Genomic DNA, 20,777 nt, shown 5'->3' with positions numbered 1-20,777 from the left:
AAGAGGTTGTTTTCATGAAGCATTTTGTTTAAATATTAGAACACGAGCAAGTCTAAGGCGCCATAATTCGCTGTGCAGAGTTGCGTCCCTTGGGCACGCCAGAAACCTACGATCGTGGGTTCGAATCCCGGTTCGCCCCGATTATGTTTCTAGATTGTCAGCACCGTACCCGTGCTCGTGGGTTTCACCAAAGTGGTAAACGTCTGAAACCTGCATCACTTCGGGCTTTGCTTCCACGTTAAGATGACACGCCGTGATATAACTGGAATACTGTTCAAAGCGCGTTCAACACCCAAATTACTCACTCTGGAAATGTTAAAACCTGATGAATTCACCAAAGTTTTGTGTTACAGATAGCAAGGACATTCCGAAGACAGCAGTACTGGATCGGGTTAAACAATCTGGATATGTCTGGCTACCAGTAAGTCCAAAGGGAAGACCCATTCGTCTGAGGCGCCGCGATTCGCTGTGCAGAGTTGCGTCCCTTGGGCACGCCAGAAACCTATTATTGTGGGTTCGAATCCCGGTTCGCCCCGATTATGTTTCTAGGTTTGTCAGCACCATACCCGGGGACGTGGGTTTCACCGAAGTGGTAAACGTCTGAGACCTGCATCACTTTGGGCAATCCCACATTTAGCTGACACGCCGTGATATAACTGGAATAATGTTAAAAGCGGCGTTAAACCCAACTCACTCACTCCGTGGTCTGGTGGATAGAGCCTCTATCCGGAGAGCGTACGATCGTAGGTTCGATCTCCTGGCCGGGTCATGCCATGAGACATTAAAAGATGGTACTTGTTGTTTCCCAGCCTGGCGCTCGGCATTAAGGGAATATTACAAGGATTGTTTAATATGTCTGAGTGGGGTATCCATATTTAGACTGCCGCATGGTATCGCAAGCTCCTTAATTCGTTCCCACTCACGCACGCACGCGCACAAACGCACACCGCGATAAGTGAAATAATCTTTAACGCGACAGTCGACCCCATTTCACCTCGACTCCTTAAAGGGAAAGTGCATTGTAGACTATAGCACTTGTATCACTGCGTGGCAGGATACTGTTAGAGGAAAGTGATGCAAGTCTTAGACTTTGTAAACCACGAGCACGGATATGGAGCTCACACAAACCTAGAAACATAATATAGGCAAATCCGGAATTCTAACCGCCATCATATGATCCTGGTAAACCTAAGGGACGCAACTGTGCCATGCGAATTGCGCCTTGGCTGACTTTGACATCTGTATCAATGTGCATGCAGGTTAATCTCGATATGCCCGGGGAGGGATTTCATTGTGCTTAAATGCTTATTACAAGCGTGCAGGTGATCTCATTGTGCTCGAAAGCTAATTACAAGCATACAGATGATCTCATTGTGCTTAAAGGCTAATTACAAGCATTCAGGTGATCTCACTGTGTTTGAAAGTTTATCTCTATGTGCGTGCGGGGGATTCTATTATGTGTGAAGGTATATGAGGAACATCACATGGCGTGCACGGGGGATTCTATTAAAATGATGTTCTTGGTGTACCAGGTGGTCTGACGGGAGCCCTGTACAGTTCCTGGATTGGCAAGTTCGTCAGCCTAATGATGGTCTCGGTGAGAAGAGATGTGTCTACCTCGATAATCACTTTGGTGAGAATGTTATTCCATTTTGAGTGAATGGTTTATGACGCTTTAACAGTTAGTGAAATCGCGGCACATCAGGGTGGTATGACACGAAGCCAAACAAACAACGCAGGTCATGAAATCAATGGACACCTGTCAAAGATGATCAGGTGAATCTTTTGATTCTGGCACGACTAAGGGAGGTAAATCTGTACATGGATTGGTTGTGACTAAGGCTATGGGTATTCCGTGTCTTTTCTTGATTTGTTAATATGGTTAGAGCCAAAACAATACAAATACAACTTAATGCAAGGCTACTGACACAGGCGCATGGTTACACAAAATATATTTACAATTAGTTCAAATTTATAGATTTCAACAACGATAGATATTGAATGGGGTTAAATGCATAATTAATGTATTAATAACATATGAAAGGCACCGATTTTTTTCAGCATCCTTTTTTCATTAGAATGTTGCTTTACTCCTCCACCCACTGATCTACATCTACATACATACAGATAATTTGCAGCCAAACCCAACTTAGAATCAATACAGATCAGGGTTAGAATAGGTCTCCAGCAACCCATGCTTGTCGTAAAAGACGACTGTGCTTGTCGTAAGAGGCGACTAACGGGATCGGGTGGTCAGGCTCGCTGACTTGGTTGATACATGTCATCGTATCTCAATTAAGTAGATGCTCATGATGCCAATCACTGGATTGTCTGTTTCAGACTCGATTATTTACAGACCTCTGTCATATAGCTGGAGTATTGCTGAGTGTGGCGTTAAACAACAAACAAACAATAGAATCAATACAAGTTGATATACCTGACTCCAGATTATGTGCCTTTTAGTTACGTTTCTGAATCAATGTCAATACATTCCATGCATGGACCTACAAAACATTATGCAGCCCCCAACCGTCGTTACTATCAGTAATGACTTTATTATCTATAACATGTTTTATGTCTTCGTAAGCCTCGTGTCTTCATGTTCTTCAACTTCATAATGCCTATCCCAGCCTTTGTTAATGACCTATGCCTTCACCATATCAGGCACGTGGTATGACCAGAACTGCAATGACGTCATGGGGTTTATATGTCAGAAGAAGACATGGAACACAGCCCCCATGACTCCAGCCCCGACAGCGGTTGTACAAGGAGGCTGCCCCCCAGGGTTCAAGACCGTCTTCAGCTGTGAGTCCTTTTTTTTTTCTTTTTTTTTCTTTTTTTTTGCTGTTGCTTTTGGGGGTTTTACGTTAGGGGGGGGGGGGGTGTTGCTTGGATTTTGTATCGAGATTAGATATATTTTCAGCTAAAGATACAAAACCAGGTATATCTTTTTTATTTACAATTATTAGCCTGAAAAACACCTTGCAACAAGGTAATTTTTGTGGCAGGCAATTTCTTTTTTTCCCCGACAGTCTGATGCAAAATTATATTTTTCAAGAATTTTCGGGGATAATGGGTTTTTTTCGATAAACTCCCAGGACCAGGAATATCAAGGGTCGGTCCCTAACCTCGTGTCACACCGGCAGTGGAATCAATGCGTTAGGACACTTCTATATTTACATATAGATATATTTCGAACTTCACCGTATCTTTTAGAAATATCTACACAAACCACGTTTGGCTAAATGCGTAAGGTACCAGCGATATGTTATGAAAAATCAGTATAAGAACATAGTATGTTTCCTCCAGATGGTCGCAAGGACTTAAGATATTTCGGACTTTGATTTAAATGAGGTATCAATTTTCCGATTAATACCTCTTAATTACGACTTTTCATACAAAAAAACGTTGTCATTGTCATGGTAGAATGGAGATAAACTTAAAGCGCACGGTTCCAAATAAAAAACATAAAAAGGTATCGATTGCTTGAATATTGCTAAAAGCGGCATAACACCATACTCACTCACTCATACCAAAAGACGTTTAAAGATGGTACTTCTTGTTACCCTGTCTGGCGCTTGGCATAAAGGGGCTAAAACAAGGACTGGTCGGCTCGGAGTCAGTGCACTGTGTCTGTGTGGGTTATTCTTGTGAAATTGCGGCATGGTATCTCAGTCGACTAGCACTATTAATCGGCATCAGTCCGGACTAGTACAAACACACACACAAACACACACACGCACAAACACACGCACGCACGCACTCACGCTATATAAATCATGCCATAATCCTGGACGCGACGTTTAACTCCAATTCACCTCACCTGTCATCTTATGTAATATTAACAAGGTCATGGCTAGTTTGTCATTCACATCCACATTGTCATTGTAGCCTCCCTAACACGGCGTCTTTCTCCCCCTCTTTCAGCCCACAGATGCTACATGGTATCAGGCACTGTGAAGGCGCAGCACCTCAACTGGACGAGCGCTAACGCAAAGTGCCAGTCAACGGCTCCGGGGGCCACCCTTGCCATCGTGTCCACGAAACTGGAAAATAGTAAGGATGCGATAGTTCTCCTCCCCATCTTCCCGAGGCAAGGGTGTTAATACACTACAAAAGTCCAGTTTCCACCCTTGCCGAACTACGCTGGAATTTCATGGCTCGATCGTAGCGCCACCAGTGGCTATTACGAGTTAAGTCCATTCTATGTCCCACCTATTAACCAATCAGCTTACATCTCTCACATCACTTGCATTTGCTTCAAACAAAAGGACGGCGCCCAGTCAAGACGATCTTATCGATAATCAATTACATTTATTGTAATAAAACGGGCCTTACCTCGCGAATGCATCAGATCGCTTGAGCACCATGATTAAAAACATGAAAAAAACTGGCAAATAGCTGTCAACGCTCATTTGACGGGACACATGTTTTGCAAATCCTGCAGTCGATGGAAATCTGCACGTTGAAATCCATGTTGTTTTCGAACCGGATGTCGAGTTCGTTGGGCGATTTTGATTTAACTATGCATAGACTCGTCCGTCCAGACAAAATATAACTCCGGAATTCCAGCCTAGTTCGGCAATGGTGGAAACTGGACTTTTTACTCCCTTGCCTCGGAAAATGTCTCGGCCCTCTCTGGAGATCAGAGCATAGATCTCAACATATGTCAGCAAGTATCGATAAGTTCAATCCCGTTATGATCTAAAGTGTCCCCACAGCTGCATTCAACGTCAATACTTCAGAGGTTTGTGACACAACATTCCTCCATCACCCTTGGGTACATACGGCCTCTGTGCTGTGTGATACTGAGAGGCGGTTGGGAACCTAGTGGTTAAAGCTTTCGCCCGTCACACCGAAGACCAGGGTTCGATTCCACAAATGAATACAATGTGTGAAGCCCATTTCTATTGTTCCTGGTCGTGCTATTGCCGGAATATTCCTAAAAGCGACGTAAAACCATACTCACTGTAATAATTATGCGTCTCCGTCCGGTAGTATAATAAGGCCGCGAAAAACTCACGGAAGTAAAAATGAGCCCATCTCTATGCGTGTACTTTGTGCGAACCCTACCATTGCCTGTTTCTAAAGAACTATATAGTAGAGGCCCAAAGGTCATAAGAACGTTTGACGATGTAACCTGAGGCTAATTGGTCCTATAACCCGTTGATTTCCCTCTCTCTGGAACCAGGCCGTGGATTGATTCGTTGGTTAAAAATAGTGACTACACCACATAGCGGATGTATGTCTTCAGAAGTGATGGGGAATTAGAGCATACAAAACCATGAAGTACTGACGATAGTAATTTCACTCCAGTTGAATACCATTAACGTCAACCCCCTTCAGCCTGTCATCCTCACAACTGTTTATCAGAACTTGCTCATTCGCAGGGTTCCTGACGACACTATTACGGGGCATATCCGGTCAGGTATGGATCGGACTTATGGACAGGGCGACGAACGGTCGCTACATGTGGGTGGACAGTTCTGAGGTACTGTACACAGCCTGGGCCCCTGGCCAGCCGGATGAAGATATCACCGATGATAAGATAGAGCATCGGGTAAGTCGCTTTAGAACGGAGAGAGAACAAGAGAGAGAGAGAGAGAGAGAGAGAGAGAGAGAGAGGTTGCAGAGTGTAAGAGTGCAATCATAAGGTACCGATGATAAGATAGAGCATCGGGTAAGTCGCTTCAGTACGGAGAGAGAACAAGAGAGAGAAAGAGAGAGAGAGAGAGAGAGAGAGAGAGAGGTTGCAGAGTGTAAGAGTGCAATCATAAGGTACCGATGATAAGATAGAGCATCGGGTAAGTCGCTTCAGTACGGAGAGAGAACAAGAGAGATAGAGAGAGAGAGAGAAAGAGAGAGAGAGGTTGCAGAGTGTAAGAGTGCAATCATAAGGTACCGATGATAAGATAGAGCATCGGGTAAGTCGCTTCAGTACGGAGAGAGAACAAGAGAGAGAGAGAGAGAGAGGAGGTTGCAGAGTGTAAGAGTGCAATCATAAGGCACCGATGATAAGATAGAGCATCGGGTAAGTCGCTTCAGTACGGAGAGAGAACAAGAGAGAGAGAGAGGTTGCAGAGTGTAAGAGTGCAATCGTAAGGCACCGATGATAAGATGGAGCATCGGGTAAGTCGCTTCAGTACGGAGAGAGAACAAGAGAGAGAGAGAGAGAGAGAGGTTGCAGAGTGTAAGAGTGCAATCATAAGGTACCGATGATAAGATAGAGCATCGGGTACGGCGCTTCAGAACGGAGAGAGAACAAGAGAGAGAGAGAGAGAAAGAGAGAGAGGTTGCAGAGTGTAAGAGTGCAATCATTAGGTACGCCAGAAACCTGTGAACGTAGGTTCGAATCCGAGATTCGCCCCGATCATGTTTCTAGATGTCATATCACCATCCGGTAGTAAGGTACCTGTATCGACGCGGGCCTCCTACCACATCTAACTGACAGGCCGTGATGTAACTGAAATACTGTTCAAAGCAGCGCTAAACTGCATCCCTCACTGTTACTAATGCCTCCGTGTTTCCAGCGGGACTGTGTGATGGTGTGGACGCTGCCCAAGGGGAAGTTCCAGGCCGGCGGCTGGGACGACTACTTCTGCGATGCCAAGAGGGCGTATGCCTGCAGCGTACCTAAAAGTAAGCTCTTCGGGATATGCGATTCAATGATAATTCATCACTTGCAACAACAGACTTATCTTCGGCGTTAATCACAAATATTGTACAATTGCACATTAAGGGAACGACTATTTAATATTCTGGTGGGAGGGATTTTTATCGAGAAAGGATTTCCGAATTAATTCTTTTAACAAAATATGTTTTAGACTGTTGAAAAAAATAGAAATTGTCTGCCTAAAAACTGACATAACTGGAATACGCCGTAAAACAACATACGTCAAATTGTCTTTAATGATGGTAAAATAATGCAAATGCGACGTTAAATTTTAAGTTACTCACTCACTATAATGATGGTGGTCACGTGTTCCAGTACCATCGTATCCCAGCCCCACCCAGAACAATGCGGGATGCAGCAACGGCTATATAAACTACGGCCACAGCTGCTACAAGGGTTACACTAGCACCAAACAGTGGTCTGACGCTCAGCTGGCCTGCGTCGCAGATGGAGGAAACCTGGTTTCCATCAATGATGCTTTTGAGGCGTCCTTCGTAGACCTGATGGTCGCGCGCCAAGGCCAGTCGTGGATAGGATTAAATAATCTTGAGGTGAGTATGTCAAACGGGACAAAGAACTAAATAAATACAGTGTACAATACGATTTTAGTGGGACGATTATCTATGTTTTAAGTAATTGGAGACTACGACTGTCGTTTCGCTGAGACTGAGGGTGCTTGTAAACAATGTTGGGCTCCAGTACATTGGATCACAGGAGTCTAAAAAAAATCTAAAAATAGACGCCCTCATGCATATTCATGACCATCTCCACACGCGAGCCCGAAGGAGATGCTCATGAATATGCATGAGGGCATCTATTTTTAGATTTATTCCGAACGATAGTTACGGGCTTAACGACTGAATCTATACAATCTACACCATATATTAGCCATTCGAGAATGTTCTTATGTTCAGGTTTCAAATTTTTAAGCGAGAATTTATCAAAATATGTTTCGAAGCGTAGTCGCCAATTTGGAATTAGTGCCGTAAAGCACGAGAAAGCTGCCTTCTGATTGGCTAATGTCGACTTCTTGTCAGTAATTCCATTGGTCGCTCAGAGTTCGCGAAAGGTCGGTCTGACGTGACCAGTAATGGGATGTCCTCAGATCTTTGTTTAGCGGCAGCGAGAACTAAGGTCTGATGTTAATGAGATTGCTTAGCTCCAATAATTCCATTCCGTTACACTTACTCCAATGCTCTGAACAGGAATGCATTTAATAATCTGGGGGAAGGGATTATATTGAAATGTATGCACATAGATATTTTTTTCTTGATTTCAAGTTTCCGTTCACTTCCAGTTACAACCTTATTATCATTTTGGTTACAACGATAAAATTATGTTTTCTTAATTAAACTCAATTGTTGCTGAACGTTAGCCATCAAGTTTTACGTTTTAAAGTAAGGTGTTTTATTGTCAAAGGGGGCACGGGTGGCACAGCCGTCTAAGGCGACGCAATTCATTGTGCAGAGTTGCGTCCTTGGGCCCGCGAGAAAATCTATGAATGTGGGTTCGAATCCCTATTCGTTCCGATTGTGCTTCTAGGTTTGTCAGCACCATACCAGTGCTCGTGGATTTCACCAACGCGGTAAATATCTGAGCCCTGCATCACTTCTGGCTTTCCTCCCACATTACACTGAGACACCATGATATAACTGGTTTACTGTAAAAAGCGGCATTAAACTCAACTCACTCACTCTATTGTCCTCTGTATTTCGAAGCAATTGTGGTCGTCAGACATATTTACTTTAGTTATATGTTCCATTTCATCTCAATTCAGTGAAAATGTTGATAGGTGATCGTACACCGTGACATAGTTGACATTATGGTTGTACTTGGTTTATTTCAGGGTAACGGCCACTTCACATGGACAGACAAATACCCTGTCCAGTTAACCAGATGGGCGTACAAGGAGCCATCGACATCCGACGGCGAGGGCTGTGTTGTTGAGAAGAGGAACTTCAGGTGGAACAACACCCTGTGTGCCAACCTCAACAATTACATCTGCGAGATACACCTGGGTCAGTACTGGCGGTCAGACACATTCATAGATACACCTGGGTCAGTAGTGGCGGTCAGACACATTCATAGATACACCTGGGTCAGTACTGGCGGTCAGACACATTCATAGATACAAATGGGTCAATACTGACGGTCAGACACGTTCATACATAGACCTGGGTCAGTACTGGCGGTCAGACACGTTCATAGATACACCTGGGTCAGTACTGGCGGTCAGACACGTTCATAGATACACCTGGGTCAGTACTGGCGGTCAGACACATTCATAGATACACCTGGGTCAGTACTGGCGGTCAGACACATTCATAGATACACCTGGGTCAGGTCAGTACTGGCGGTCAGACACATTCATAGATACACCTGGGTCAGTAGTGGCGGTCAGACACGTTCATAGATACACCTGGGTCAGTACTGGCGGTCAGACACATTCATAGATACACCTGGGTCAGTACTGGCGGTCAGACACGTTCATACATACACCTGGGTCAGTACTGGCGGTCAGACACATTCATACATATACCTGGGTCAGTACTGGCGGTCAGACACGTTCATAGATACAAATGGGTCAATACTGACGGTCAGACACGTTCATACATAGACCTGGGTCAGTACTGGCGGTCAGACACGTTCATACATACACCTGGGTCAGTAGTGGCGGTCAGACACGTTCATAGATACACCTGGGTCAGTACTGGCGGTCAGACACGTTCATAGATAGACCTGGGTCAGTAGTGGCGGTCAGACACGTTCATAGATACACCTGGGTCAGTAGTGGCGGTCAGACACGTTCATAGATACACCTGGGTCAGTAGTGGCGGTCAGACACGTTCATACATAGACCTGGGTCAGTACTGGCGGTCAGACACATTAATAGATACACCTGGGTCAGTACTGGCGGTCAGACACGTTCATAGATACACCTGGGTCAGTACTGGCGGTCAGACACGTTCATAGATACAAATGGGTCAATACTGACGGTCAGACACATTCATAGATACAAATGGGTCAATACTGACGGTCAGACACATTCATAGATACAAATGGGTCAATACTGACGGTCAGACACATTCATACATACACCTGGGTCAGTACTGGCGGTCAGACACGTTCATACATACACCTGGGTCAGTACTGGCGGTCAGACACGTTCATAGATACACCTGGGTCAGTACTGGCGGTCAGACACGTTCATAGATACAAATGGGTCAATACTGACGGTCAGACACATTCATAGATACAAACTGGTCAATACTGGCGGTCAGACACATTCATACATACACCTGGGTCAATACTGGCGGTCAGACACATTCGTACATACAAATGGGTCAATACTGGCGGTCAGACACATTCATACATACAAATGGGTCAATACTGGCGGTCAGACACATTCATACATACAAATGGGTTAGTGCAGGATGTCATACAGATTCATAGATGCACCTTGGTGAGGGCACTGACTGGAGGCGGGGCGTGGAAGGCCAGATTGTCAGAGTTACGTCCAAGATCCGCTGGTCTGCCAGTCGCATACCGTGCTTAGTCAGCATTGTCCAACGGGCTGCACTTTTCTTTGTTGAACCCATACTGAGCTGACACACCTTGATATTACTTGAATAGTGTTGAAAATAGCTTTAACTTCCTCAAAAGCAAGTATACTGAAGGCATACATGTTCTGATTGACCATTCAGACAGCGGCCCGGTCACTACAGCGGCTATCCAGGGTTTCTGTCCGGACTCCTCCTGGTCAGCAGGGGCAGACTACTGCTACAAGATCATGACCAACGTGACCAAGTCGTGGCCAGAGGCTCGGTACCTGTGTCAGAGGATGGGGGCGGAGCTCGCCAGCATCAGCAGCCAGGCGGTGATGACGGAGGTGACCGGCATCGCAGGACAAAGCGCTACAGATATATGGATAGGACTGTCAAAAACGGAAGATGGTAATATTTTATTCAACCATAAACTTTCACATCTAAGGTTCTGCTGGGTCCACCTGGTTAAGACCGCCTCCGTGGTCTAGTGGTAGAGCGTCCGCCCGGAGAGCGGAAGGTCTGGGGTTCGATCCCCGACCGCGTCATACCAAAAGACGTTGAAATATGGTACTTGTTGTTACCCTGTCTGGCGCTTGGCATTAAGGGACTAAAACAAGGACTGGTCGGCTCGGAGTCAGTATACTGTGTCTGAGTGGGGTATTCATGTTAAACTGCGGCATGGTATCTCAGTGAGCTAGCACTATAAATCGGCATCAGTCCGGACTAGTACAAGCAGCCCACACAAAAACACACAAGTACATGCACGCTGCTATATACTGCTATAATCTTGGACGCGACGTTAAACCCCATTTCACCTCACCTCCACCTGGTAGAAGAAAGTATACACCCATGCTTGATGGTGGCTAAAAATGAAACAAACAACAAATGGTTATTCGATGGTGATGTACTTCTATTCTTTTTCTCATAGGATTTGGTATAGTCTGGACTGGGAGATTTCAACAAAGGCTCTCTTACAATATATATCAAGACTGGCATTCATTCTTGGAAAGTTCCTCAAAGTGCAACTGCAACTACTATAAACAACGTTAATAACTGCTCAGTACTGAATCATATCAAACCATTGGCATGTATAATGTATAATATGTACGTGTATAACGGGCATGGGAACCCGGTGATCTCAGTCGCTGCAACCCTCAGAGTTGTGTCCCTCAACTGTGCCTGGATCCGATGCACTGTTTGCTCTGATTATGACCCTTGGTGTGACAGTGAAGTCAGTAGGGTGCACACACGATACTGATAACATCTTTATCAACACTTGATAATTGATTGTTCCGAAGAAATCATTTGTATGTCATACCAAAAGACGTAAAAAGATGGTACTTTTTGATACCCTGTCTGGCGCTTGACATTAAGGGGCTCAAACAAGGACTGGTCGACTCGAAGTCAGTATACTGTGTCTGAGTGGGGTATTCATGTTAAACTGCGGGATGGCATCTCAGTGGGCAAGCACTATAAATCGGCATCAGTCGGGACCAGTACAAGCAGGAAAACACGCACACGCACACGCACACGCACACGCACACACGTGATGATATCTTGGACGTGACGTTAAACCCCATTTCACCTAAACACACCTTTAGAACTAAGATAATCATTTGATCGTAGTTCCGTTAGTAATGGATGGTGCGGACGTTGTTTGGACGAGGCTCCTCCTTCATATACAGTGTTCACAATTAAGGGGGTTCTGAAGGTCTTCGCCTATGGTATTTGAATATAAGGTCCACCCGAAACCTTTATATTTTAGAATTGGGTTATGACAAGAACCCCTTGACTTTCTCGCTTCATTTCCAACGCTGATATGTCATACATGGGTGTTAACCTTCTAGCACCTAACAGGAAGCTAGGGTTATGTACTCCCCAGGGAGCTGAGAATGAAAATGGAATGCATCATCATGTCCATCATGCACGTCGTTATATAAGTGCAATAATCGTGGACGCGGGGTTAAACCCCATTTCACGTAACCTCACCCATGTTGAAAAGCTTGTGGTAAATCTGACCCCATCAACATGACGTCAACCCATTGTCTAACTCAGTGATATCCGTATGACGTCAACAGTGGTATTTGTAAACGGGACTATGGGTGCTGTACATCACGCCAAATACCTGTCACCCTCGGCAAGTGACCTAGTTCAAATGTACCTCTTTTCCCTCAGCAGGGAATGGGTACGCGATATGTGAATTGTATGTACAAAAACTTCTTGCGCCCCGATGCAGCTTGGGCTGTATACTCCCCAGGGAGTTGAGAATGATAACTGGAATGCGAACGGATCCACTGGTCGGGAAACAAATAGAACCGCATTTGAGCAGACACTAGTACCTGGATACCTGCCATAGGCGGGGGTGGGGGGGGGTGCACAATTAAGATCTATTTATTGCTTTTGGTTGTAATTTTTACAGAAATAAAGATTTTTTCGAAATAAAAAGGGGGGGGGGGTGCGCACCACACACACACACACACACACACACACACACACACACACCACCACCACCACCACCACCACCACCACCACACACACACACACACACAAACACACACACACACACACCACCACCACCCCCCAACCCTCTGTATCCGCCCATGCCTGCGGTATATAAATGTAAACTATAATAATTATATAAAAGAAATACCATATTAACTAATACTTACTTATACTTACAGGGGGTTTCGTGTGGACAGACAGGAGCCCAGTCAGCTACCTACACTGGGCCCACAACGAGCCTTCGGACACCGACAATGAATGGCATCAAGACTGTGTCATCATGATGGCGTCGGGAGGGTGGCAGTGGAACGACCTCGATTGCTTCACTCAGGCCGGCTACATCTGCAAAATAATGAAAAGTGAGGCGATTTCTAAAATGCTCCCGTTACGCTGAAGATCCGGGCTCGATTCCCCACACCGGTACAATGTGTGAAGCCCATCCCTCCTGTCCCCTGCCTGATAGTGCTGGAACATTGCTGAAAGCGGCGTAAAACCATATTCACTCACTCTAAAACACTACATTGCTATATCATATCATGTCTCCATATAAGTATATAGTGGCGATATTTGTCTTGTCTTGATATGTCAAATAACATGGTTTTTTCTCATCGAGTAGCGGGGAGAGGGGGGTGGGGGTGGTCACGGGTGGTCCAGTCGTCTAAGGCCGCGATTCGCTGTGCAGGGTTGCGTCCCTTGGGCACGTCAGAAACCTCTGATCGTGGGTGCGAATCCCGGTTCGACCCGATTATGTTTCTTGATTTGTCAGCACCATACCCGTGCTCGCGGGTTTCACTTCGGCCTTTCCTCCCACATTAAGCTAACACGCCGTGATATAACTGGAATACTGTTAAAAGCGGCGTTAAACCCAACTCACTCGCTCACTCATCGAGTGACCTGTCAGATAATTAACAAAATGATATCGTCAGGTCACAAGATGAGATCAATATGATGCTTGACATGTTCTGTGGCACAAAATGTGTTTTCTCACAGTTATATTCATAGGTAAATTAAAAGCAGTCCAGCATTTATTATTTCACACTGAAAATATTTATTTTATATTATTCGAAAAACAAGGCACCCTCGAGTTTATTAGCAATAATGAATGTGAATTACAAAGAAAGTGTGCGTCGTTTACTGGGTATGTATGCACTTGTAGTTTCGGACCAACCTTGGTTACAGTGTTTCAGTAATAACATACTAATTTGTCAATTTGATACTTTTAAGCCATATTTGGGTAAAACATGTTAGAGAACCGTCCTATTTCTCTATCCTGGACCACATTTTTAAATGTTAAAGGTGCACTAGGGGCTAGTAGAATTTAAGACATTTAGGGTATTGCAATATGTTATAACTAGTAGATGTTCTTGGTTAATGTCCATCATTGAAGAGACATGCCCATCTATGGCAGGTACATCGACAGTTGCGACCAAACTGGGGACCACCCAAAGTGGAGGCGTCACGCCGCAAAATGCATACACGCCTTATCACAATGGAAAAACTCCATTCAACCCAAATACGCCATTCAACCCAGTCGTCACTCCTGCCGGCAACACCTTTCAACCATCGTACACAGGAACTGCCACGCCTCACAACTCCAAGGTCAACCAAGGTCAGTTAGATTCATCTTTATGAGTTCCCGGAATGCACGTATTTAAGCCCAGGGCCTATAATCGGTTTAATCACAATTTAGGACTGAATATCTTATCCGTAATTAAGCGCTGGACTTGAATATGGAAAATATTTAAAAAGCAAAAATGACTAAAGACTACCATTTCATTCAATTCTAATGAACCAACTCGTTTAAAATTCAAAAGTGCTATAACGATGCTCTATTGAACAAACACCATAACATCATGAAATACAACTGAAGAGGCCAATGGGTTGAATTAATATAGAAGCCTCCAAGTGATGACGTCACATTCCACGTGGTTTGATTCATCAAATCTCATTTTCTAAGCCCATGAGGCCAGTGAAGATTCCGGGGTAGAATAGGTCTTCAGCAACCCATGCTTGCCGTAAAAGGAGACAATGCTTGTCGTAAGAGGCGACTAACGGGATCGAGTGGTCAGGCTCGCTGACTTGGTTGATGCATGTCATCGTATCCCAATTGTATGGATCGATGCTCGTGATGTCAATCACTGGATTGTGTGGTCCAGACTCGATTATTTACAGACCGCCGTCATATAGCTGGAATATTGCCGAGTGCGGCGTTAAACAACAAACCAAACCTAATCCAATGAGGTACATGTTTAACACGGTGGGACAGTCCTTAAATACGGGTATCCCCGGTACCCTGAACATGATGAACACAATGTGTGAAAATGCGTATTGGGTGGGCACAATGGGTGACCTGGGCGTGCGTTAGCAGACCAGATTAGCATACATCGTTACTCATTCTCCGTACCACTGCATTCCACCGTGAAGTTCCCGGTGAGAAATGGCCTTTAGCAACCCATGCGTGTTGTAAGAGGCGACTAATGAGATCGGGTGGTCAGTCTTGCTGACCTTGTTGATGCATGTCATCGTATCTCATTTGAGTAGATCGATGTTCTTGATGTCAATCACAGGATTGTCTGATCCAGACTCGATTATTTACAGACCGCCGTCATAGAGCTGGAATATTGCTGAGTGCGGCGTTAAACAACAAAGAAAACACAGCATTACGTGGTCAAGGCGCGAGTGGCATTGGCCATAGTATTATAGTTATTACAAGGCCAAGGCGCAAGTAGTATTGGACATGGTACTATAAATATTTCATGGCCAAGCCGCAAGTAGTATTGGACACAGTACTATAACTATAACATGGCCAAGGCGCAAGTAGTATTGGACACAGTACTATAACTATAACATGGCCAAGGCCAAGTAGCATTGGACACAGTACTATAACTTTAACATGGCCAAGGCGCAAGTAGTATTGGACACAGTACTATAACTATAACATGGCCAAGGCCAAGTAGCATTGGACACAGTACTATAACTATAACATGGCCAAGGCGCAATTGGTATTGGACACAGTACTATTACTATAACATGGCCAAGGCCAAGTAGCATTGGACACAGTACTATAACTATAACATGGCCAAGGCGCAATTGGTATTTGACAAAGTACTATAACTATAACATGGCCAAGGCGCAAGTAGTATTGGACACAGTACTATAACTATAACATGGCCAAGGCGCAAATAGTATTGGACACAGTACTATAACTATAACATGGCCAAGGCGCAAGTGGTATTAGACACAGTACTATAACTATAACATGGCCAAGGCGCAAGTAGTATTGGACACAGTACTATAACTATAACATGGCCAAGGCGCAAGTGGTATTAGACACAGTACTATAACTATAACATGGCCAAGGCCAAGTAGCATTGGACATGGTACTATAACTATAACATGGCCAAGGCGCAATTGGTATTGGACACAGTACTATAACTATAACATGGCCAAGGCGCAAGTAGTATTGGATACAGTACTATAACTATAACATGGCCAAGGCGCGAGTAGCATTGGACACAGTAATATAACTATAACATGGCCAAGGCGCAAGTAGCATTGGACACAGTACTATAACTATAACATTGCCAAGGCGCAAGTAGTATTGGACACAGTACTATAACTATAACATGGCCAAGGCGCAAGTAGCATTGGACACAGTACTATAACTACGACATGGCCAAGGCGCAAGTAGTATTGGACATGGTACTATAACTATAACATGGCCAAGGCGCAAGTGGTATTGGACACGGTAATATAACTATAACATGGCCAAGGCGCAAGTAGCATTGGACACAGTACTATAACTATAACATGGCCAAGGCGCAAGTAGCATTGGACATGGTACTATAACTACGACATGGCCAAGGCGCAAGTAGTATTGGACATGGTACTATAACTATAACATGGCCAAGGCGCAAGTGGTATTGGACACGGTACTATAACTATAACATGGCCAAGGCGCAAGTAGCATTGGACACAGTACTATAACTATAACATTGACGACTGCAGCATTAAAGAGTGTCATCACTCACTAAGTTACACATTTTGTCTACAGTCTCCAACAGCAGCAGCAGCAGCAGTGGAATGTCGGGGGGCGCTATAGCGGGGATCCTCATCGGGGTCATCGCCCTTATCGTCCTCGTTGTCATCGCGTTTTTGTTAGCCAGAAAGAAATACAAGTTCCTGCCAAATATGCCATCTCTGGGTTTTGAAAACGCCATGTATGACAGGGACAAGGAAGAAGTGTCAATGTCCTCTAAAAACCCTGGCTCTGGACTGTTTGGTGCAGAAGAAGACTGTTGATGACAATATAACTGTAAATCCTATTGACAACACTTGCAGGATGGTAGATCCGAGCGCACACGTTATGCGGCTGCAACGATGCACTGTGTTATGTTAATAGTTACACTACAGTGTTGCTACAACGTGATGATATAAACTGCCAGGGGAAAGAACTGTAAAACCATGTTTAATGGTGGCTAAAAATGAAACAAACAAGAAATGCTTATTCGATGGTGATGTATTTGATGCGAGTATCCTAGTTGTGTTTTGCAATGTTTCTGTGACTGTTTTAAGCCTACTAACGTTTTGATAACGTTTGTATTTTTTTGTCAATTCCATTTTTCAAGTGTATAGTTTCTTTTTCCCGGCAGTTTAGCTCAAACTGACAAAATAACTCGTGCCAGTGATATCATTTTGGGATTTCCGATGAGAAAGATTAACGTATTTCGCACAAGGATTTAACGAGAGCTTCAAGCAATCAGTGTCATCTCAACAGGTAGATTCATTATCTAACATAAGAACTTTCAAAGAGTGTTGTTGGTGGTAAGTTTATGAACAGATTTTACGTGCGTTTCAAACGATAACTGTTGTTATGCACAGGTTCATGTACTTACCCCAACGCAGAACTTTGAGAGATGGTTATTTTATGTTGGTAGTTACAGAAGGGAGAGCTATACAGTTCTTTAAGCAATTACTCTTGTCACTCCATATTAGTTCATTAATCTTACATCATAACTTTGAAAGGTCGTAGTATAGAGTTAGGTTATTGTAGAAAGGGATTTAACGAGCGCTTCTCACTTCTCTCATTGTACCATGTGGGGTCATTTGTCGCTGTCTTATCGTAGTGAGTGAGTGAGTTGGGTTTTAACGCCGCTTTTAACAGTATTCCAGTTATATCGCGGCGTGTCAGCTTAATGTGGGGGGAAAACCCGAAGTGATGCAGGTCTCAGACGTTTACCACTTCGGTGAATGCCTTATCGTAACAGCAATGTCTTAGTTTTGCACGATGTGTCCATGCTTTTTGAGGACATGAATTGAGATTATTATGTTCCTGACCGAAATAATCAGCGCAATTATGAATAATAATCATATTTGTAATCATGTTCGTACATATCATATACCACATCATTTTGCAATGTCGCTATGTATTAGAAACTTTGATAAATGAATATTTATATTACAGTTTGTTTTTCATGCTATTTGCGTTTCCTTATAGAATGTATATTGTGTAAATAAACAAAAACATTTATTTATTGTTACGTTTTGATTTTTACTTCAAGTTGTTTTTCACCATGATACGCATATTATTTATCGCAGGAAACTGATACTTGTACTAAACTAATTGAGTTCAGTTCAGTCATCGTCAGTTCGATATTCTGAACGCCTCCGCGGTCTGGTGGTAGAGTGTCCACTCGGAGAGCGGAAGATCCCGGGTTCGATCCCCGGCTATGTCATACCAAAAGACATTAAACAATGGTACTTATTGTTATCCTGTCTGGCACTCGGCATTAAGGGGCTAAAACAAGGACTGGTCGGCTCGGAGTCAGTATACTGTGTCTGAGTGGGGTATTCATGTTAAACTGCGGCATGGTATCTCAGTGGGTTAGCACTATAAATCGGCATCAGTCCGGACTAGTACAAGCAGCCACACACACGTGCATGCAGGTCGCTATATAAGTGCAATAATCTTGGACGCGACTTCAAACCCCATTTCACCTCACATCACCTCACCTCACCTCACCTCACCTCACCTCACCTCACCTCACCCAGTTCGATATTCATAATCAAATGCTGACATAGGTTTTTTTAACACAGACTACTTTCAGACTTGGGGCAGTGGAGTAGCCACTTTCATAATATTGATGGAATATTGCTAAAAGTGATGGGGAAAACCTTTTTTATATTTTTAAGGTAGCATGAGTTGTTGTGTATCAAAATAGAGTATCAAACATGTAACATGACTTTTTGTTACTATAAACTGAATAGAATATCGGTAAATAGATGAATAAATTCAACATTAATCATATTAATATGTTTAATGATTAGGTAGCAAGCTGTATTTTACTCCGGTCTCAGAAATGAACGACCAAACAATATTGGTTGATTGAGTGTTATTGTACCAGGGGCGGTGGGGTGACTAATGGTTTAAGCATTCACGCGTCACGCCGAAGACCCGGGTTCGAATCCCCACATGGGTACAATGTGTGAAGCCTATTTCTGGTGTTCCCCGCCGTGATATTGAGGGAATATTGCTGAAAGCGCCGTAAAACCACACTCACTCATTTATTGTACCCAGGCGTCGTGAGGCGATGATCATAATAATTATTTACTGGATTCGATTAATGAAAGGCCGTCATATAGCTGGAATATTGCGGCGTTAAACAACAAACACACAAACAAAACTTGTGTCCAATTTACGAATAAAGCCAATGGCTCCAGCCACGGACGCCTGTAAATAGTATTGCGAGAGAAAAAAAAAAGAAGAAAAAAAAGAAACGATTTGAGCATATATAATCTCAACCACACTGTTAACTAGTCACACAAAATCCCGTTTCAAGCAGCAATTTAAGGCTTTTTATTCAACTCACGTGCAGCGTTATTCTTGTCACGGGAATAGCTTTCTGTTGTCACGTGACACAAGAGAACGGCGGATGCTTGTCCAGGAGTTGGGTGCTTGATAACTACTAATCCTGTTAGAACTCAATAATTTGAAGGTATGTACAAGCTCTCTGATACAACTGGTTTGTACAATTATATATACAACCATAATGTGTCCTGATATGAACATACTCAACTATTTACATTTGTGAAGATCCCGGATCAGACCTCAAGACCCGATTGGTTGTAATGAGAGTTGTATGACGGGGATCGGGTGGCCACAGTTGTCAGCCCTGGCTGATGTGTGACGTCGTGCTCACGTGACCTGGCTTATGTGTGACGTCGTGCTCACGTGACCTTGTTGATGCGTGCCATCTTGTACACATGACTTGTTGATGTGTGACATCATGCTCACGTGACCTGGCTGATGTATGACATCGTGCTCACGTGACCTGGCTCCTGCGTGACGTCGTGCTCACGTGACCTGGCTGATGGGTGACATGGTGCCCACGTGACCACTGGTATTACTGCTGACCAGTCGAGTTTAGATGAAGCCCTGTTACCTATTTCTGAAGTGGCGGTCGGGTGGCCTAGTGGTTAGAGCGTTCGCTCGTCACGCTGAAGACCCGGGTTCGATTCCCGAAGCCCATTTCTGGTGTCCCCCGCTGGAATATTGCTAAAAGCGGCGTAAAACCAAACTCACTCACTCACACCTATTTCTGATTGATATGTGATTTAGTTGGGTCTAACGCCGCATTGAACAGTAGTTTAGTTATATCATTGCGTGTCAGCCTCGTTTTGGAGGAAAGCACAACGCAAAGCAGATCGTGGATGTTTATCTCTTGATGCAGAAGGGGCGGTCGGGTAGCCTAGTGGTTAAAGCGTTCGCTCGTCATGCAGAAGACCCGGGTTCGATTCCCGACATGGGTACAATGTGTGAAGCCCATTTCTGGTGTCCCCCGCCGTGATATTGCTGGAATATTGCTAAAAGCGGCGTAAAGCCATACTCACCTACTCACTTGATGCAGAAAGCTAAGGGTATGGTGCGGACAAACCAAAAATCGAAATCAGGGCGAACTGGGGATTTACCCCAATTTACCATGACGAGAATGTGCTTTACTCTATCAGCACGATGTCTCATGATCAGGCCAGTGTTTCACAAAAGTTTCGTAGCTACG

The 20,777-nt window shown here is 44.2% G+C and overlaps 1 protein-coding gene across 1 annotated transcript in view; it reads left to right on the top strand.

Moving 5' to 3' along the window:
* LOC124150791 (macrophage mannose receptor 1-like) overlaps positions 1-18,215 on the top strand; it is an 85,120-nt gene extending 66,905 nt beyond the window's left edge. Inside the window, exons 35-46 of the mRNA XM_046522867.2 lie at positions 354-421; positions 1,533-1,633; positions 2,665-2,805; positions 3,928-4,056; positions 5,391-5,560; positions 6,531-6,639; positions 6,989-7,224; positions 8,520-8,691; positions 10,378-10,626; positions 12,900-13,079; positions 14,129-14,329; positions 16,775-18,215. Coding sequence (XP_046378823.2) covers positions 354-421; positions 1,533-1,633; positions 2,665-2,805; positions 3,928-4,056; positions 5,391-5,560; positions 6,531-6,639; positions 6,989-7,224; positions 8,520-8,691; positions 10,378-10,626; positions 12,900-13,079; positions 14,129-14,329; positions 16,775-17,022 — 2,004 coding nt within the window. The 3' untranslated portion in view covers positions 17,023-18,215. The remainder of the gene's footprint in view (positions 1-353; positions 422-1,532; positions 1,634-2,664; positions 2,806-3,927; positions 4,057-5,390; positions 5,561-6,530; positions 6,640-6,988; positions 7,225-8,519; positions 8,692-10,377; positions 10,627-12,899; positions 13,080-14,128; positions 14,330-16,774) is intronic.
* Positions 18,216-20,777: the final 2,562 nt, after the last annotated feature.

Source organism: Haliotis rufescens, unplaced genomic scaffold (assembly GCF_023055435.1).
Source record: "Haliotis rufescens isolate VD_foot unplaced genomic scaffold, xgHalRufe1.0.p SCAF_4, whole genome shotgun sequence".
Lineage (NCBI taxonomy): Eukaryota > Metazoa > Mollusca > Gastropoda > Lepetellida > Haliotidae > Haliotis > Haliotis rufescens.
This window is presented reverse-complemented; position numbering and strand designations above follow the sequence as displayed.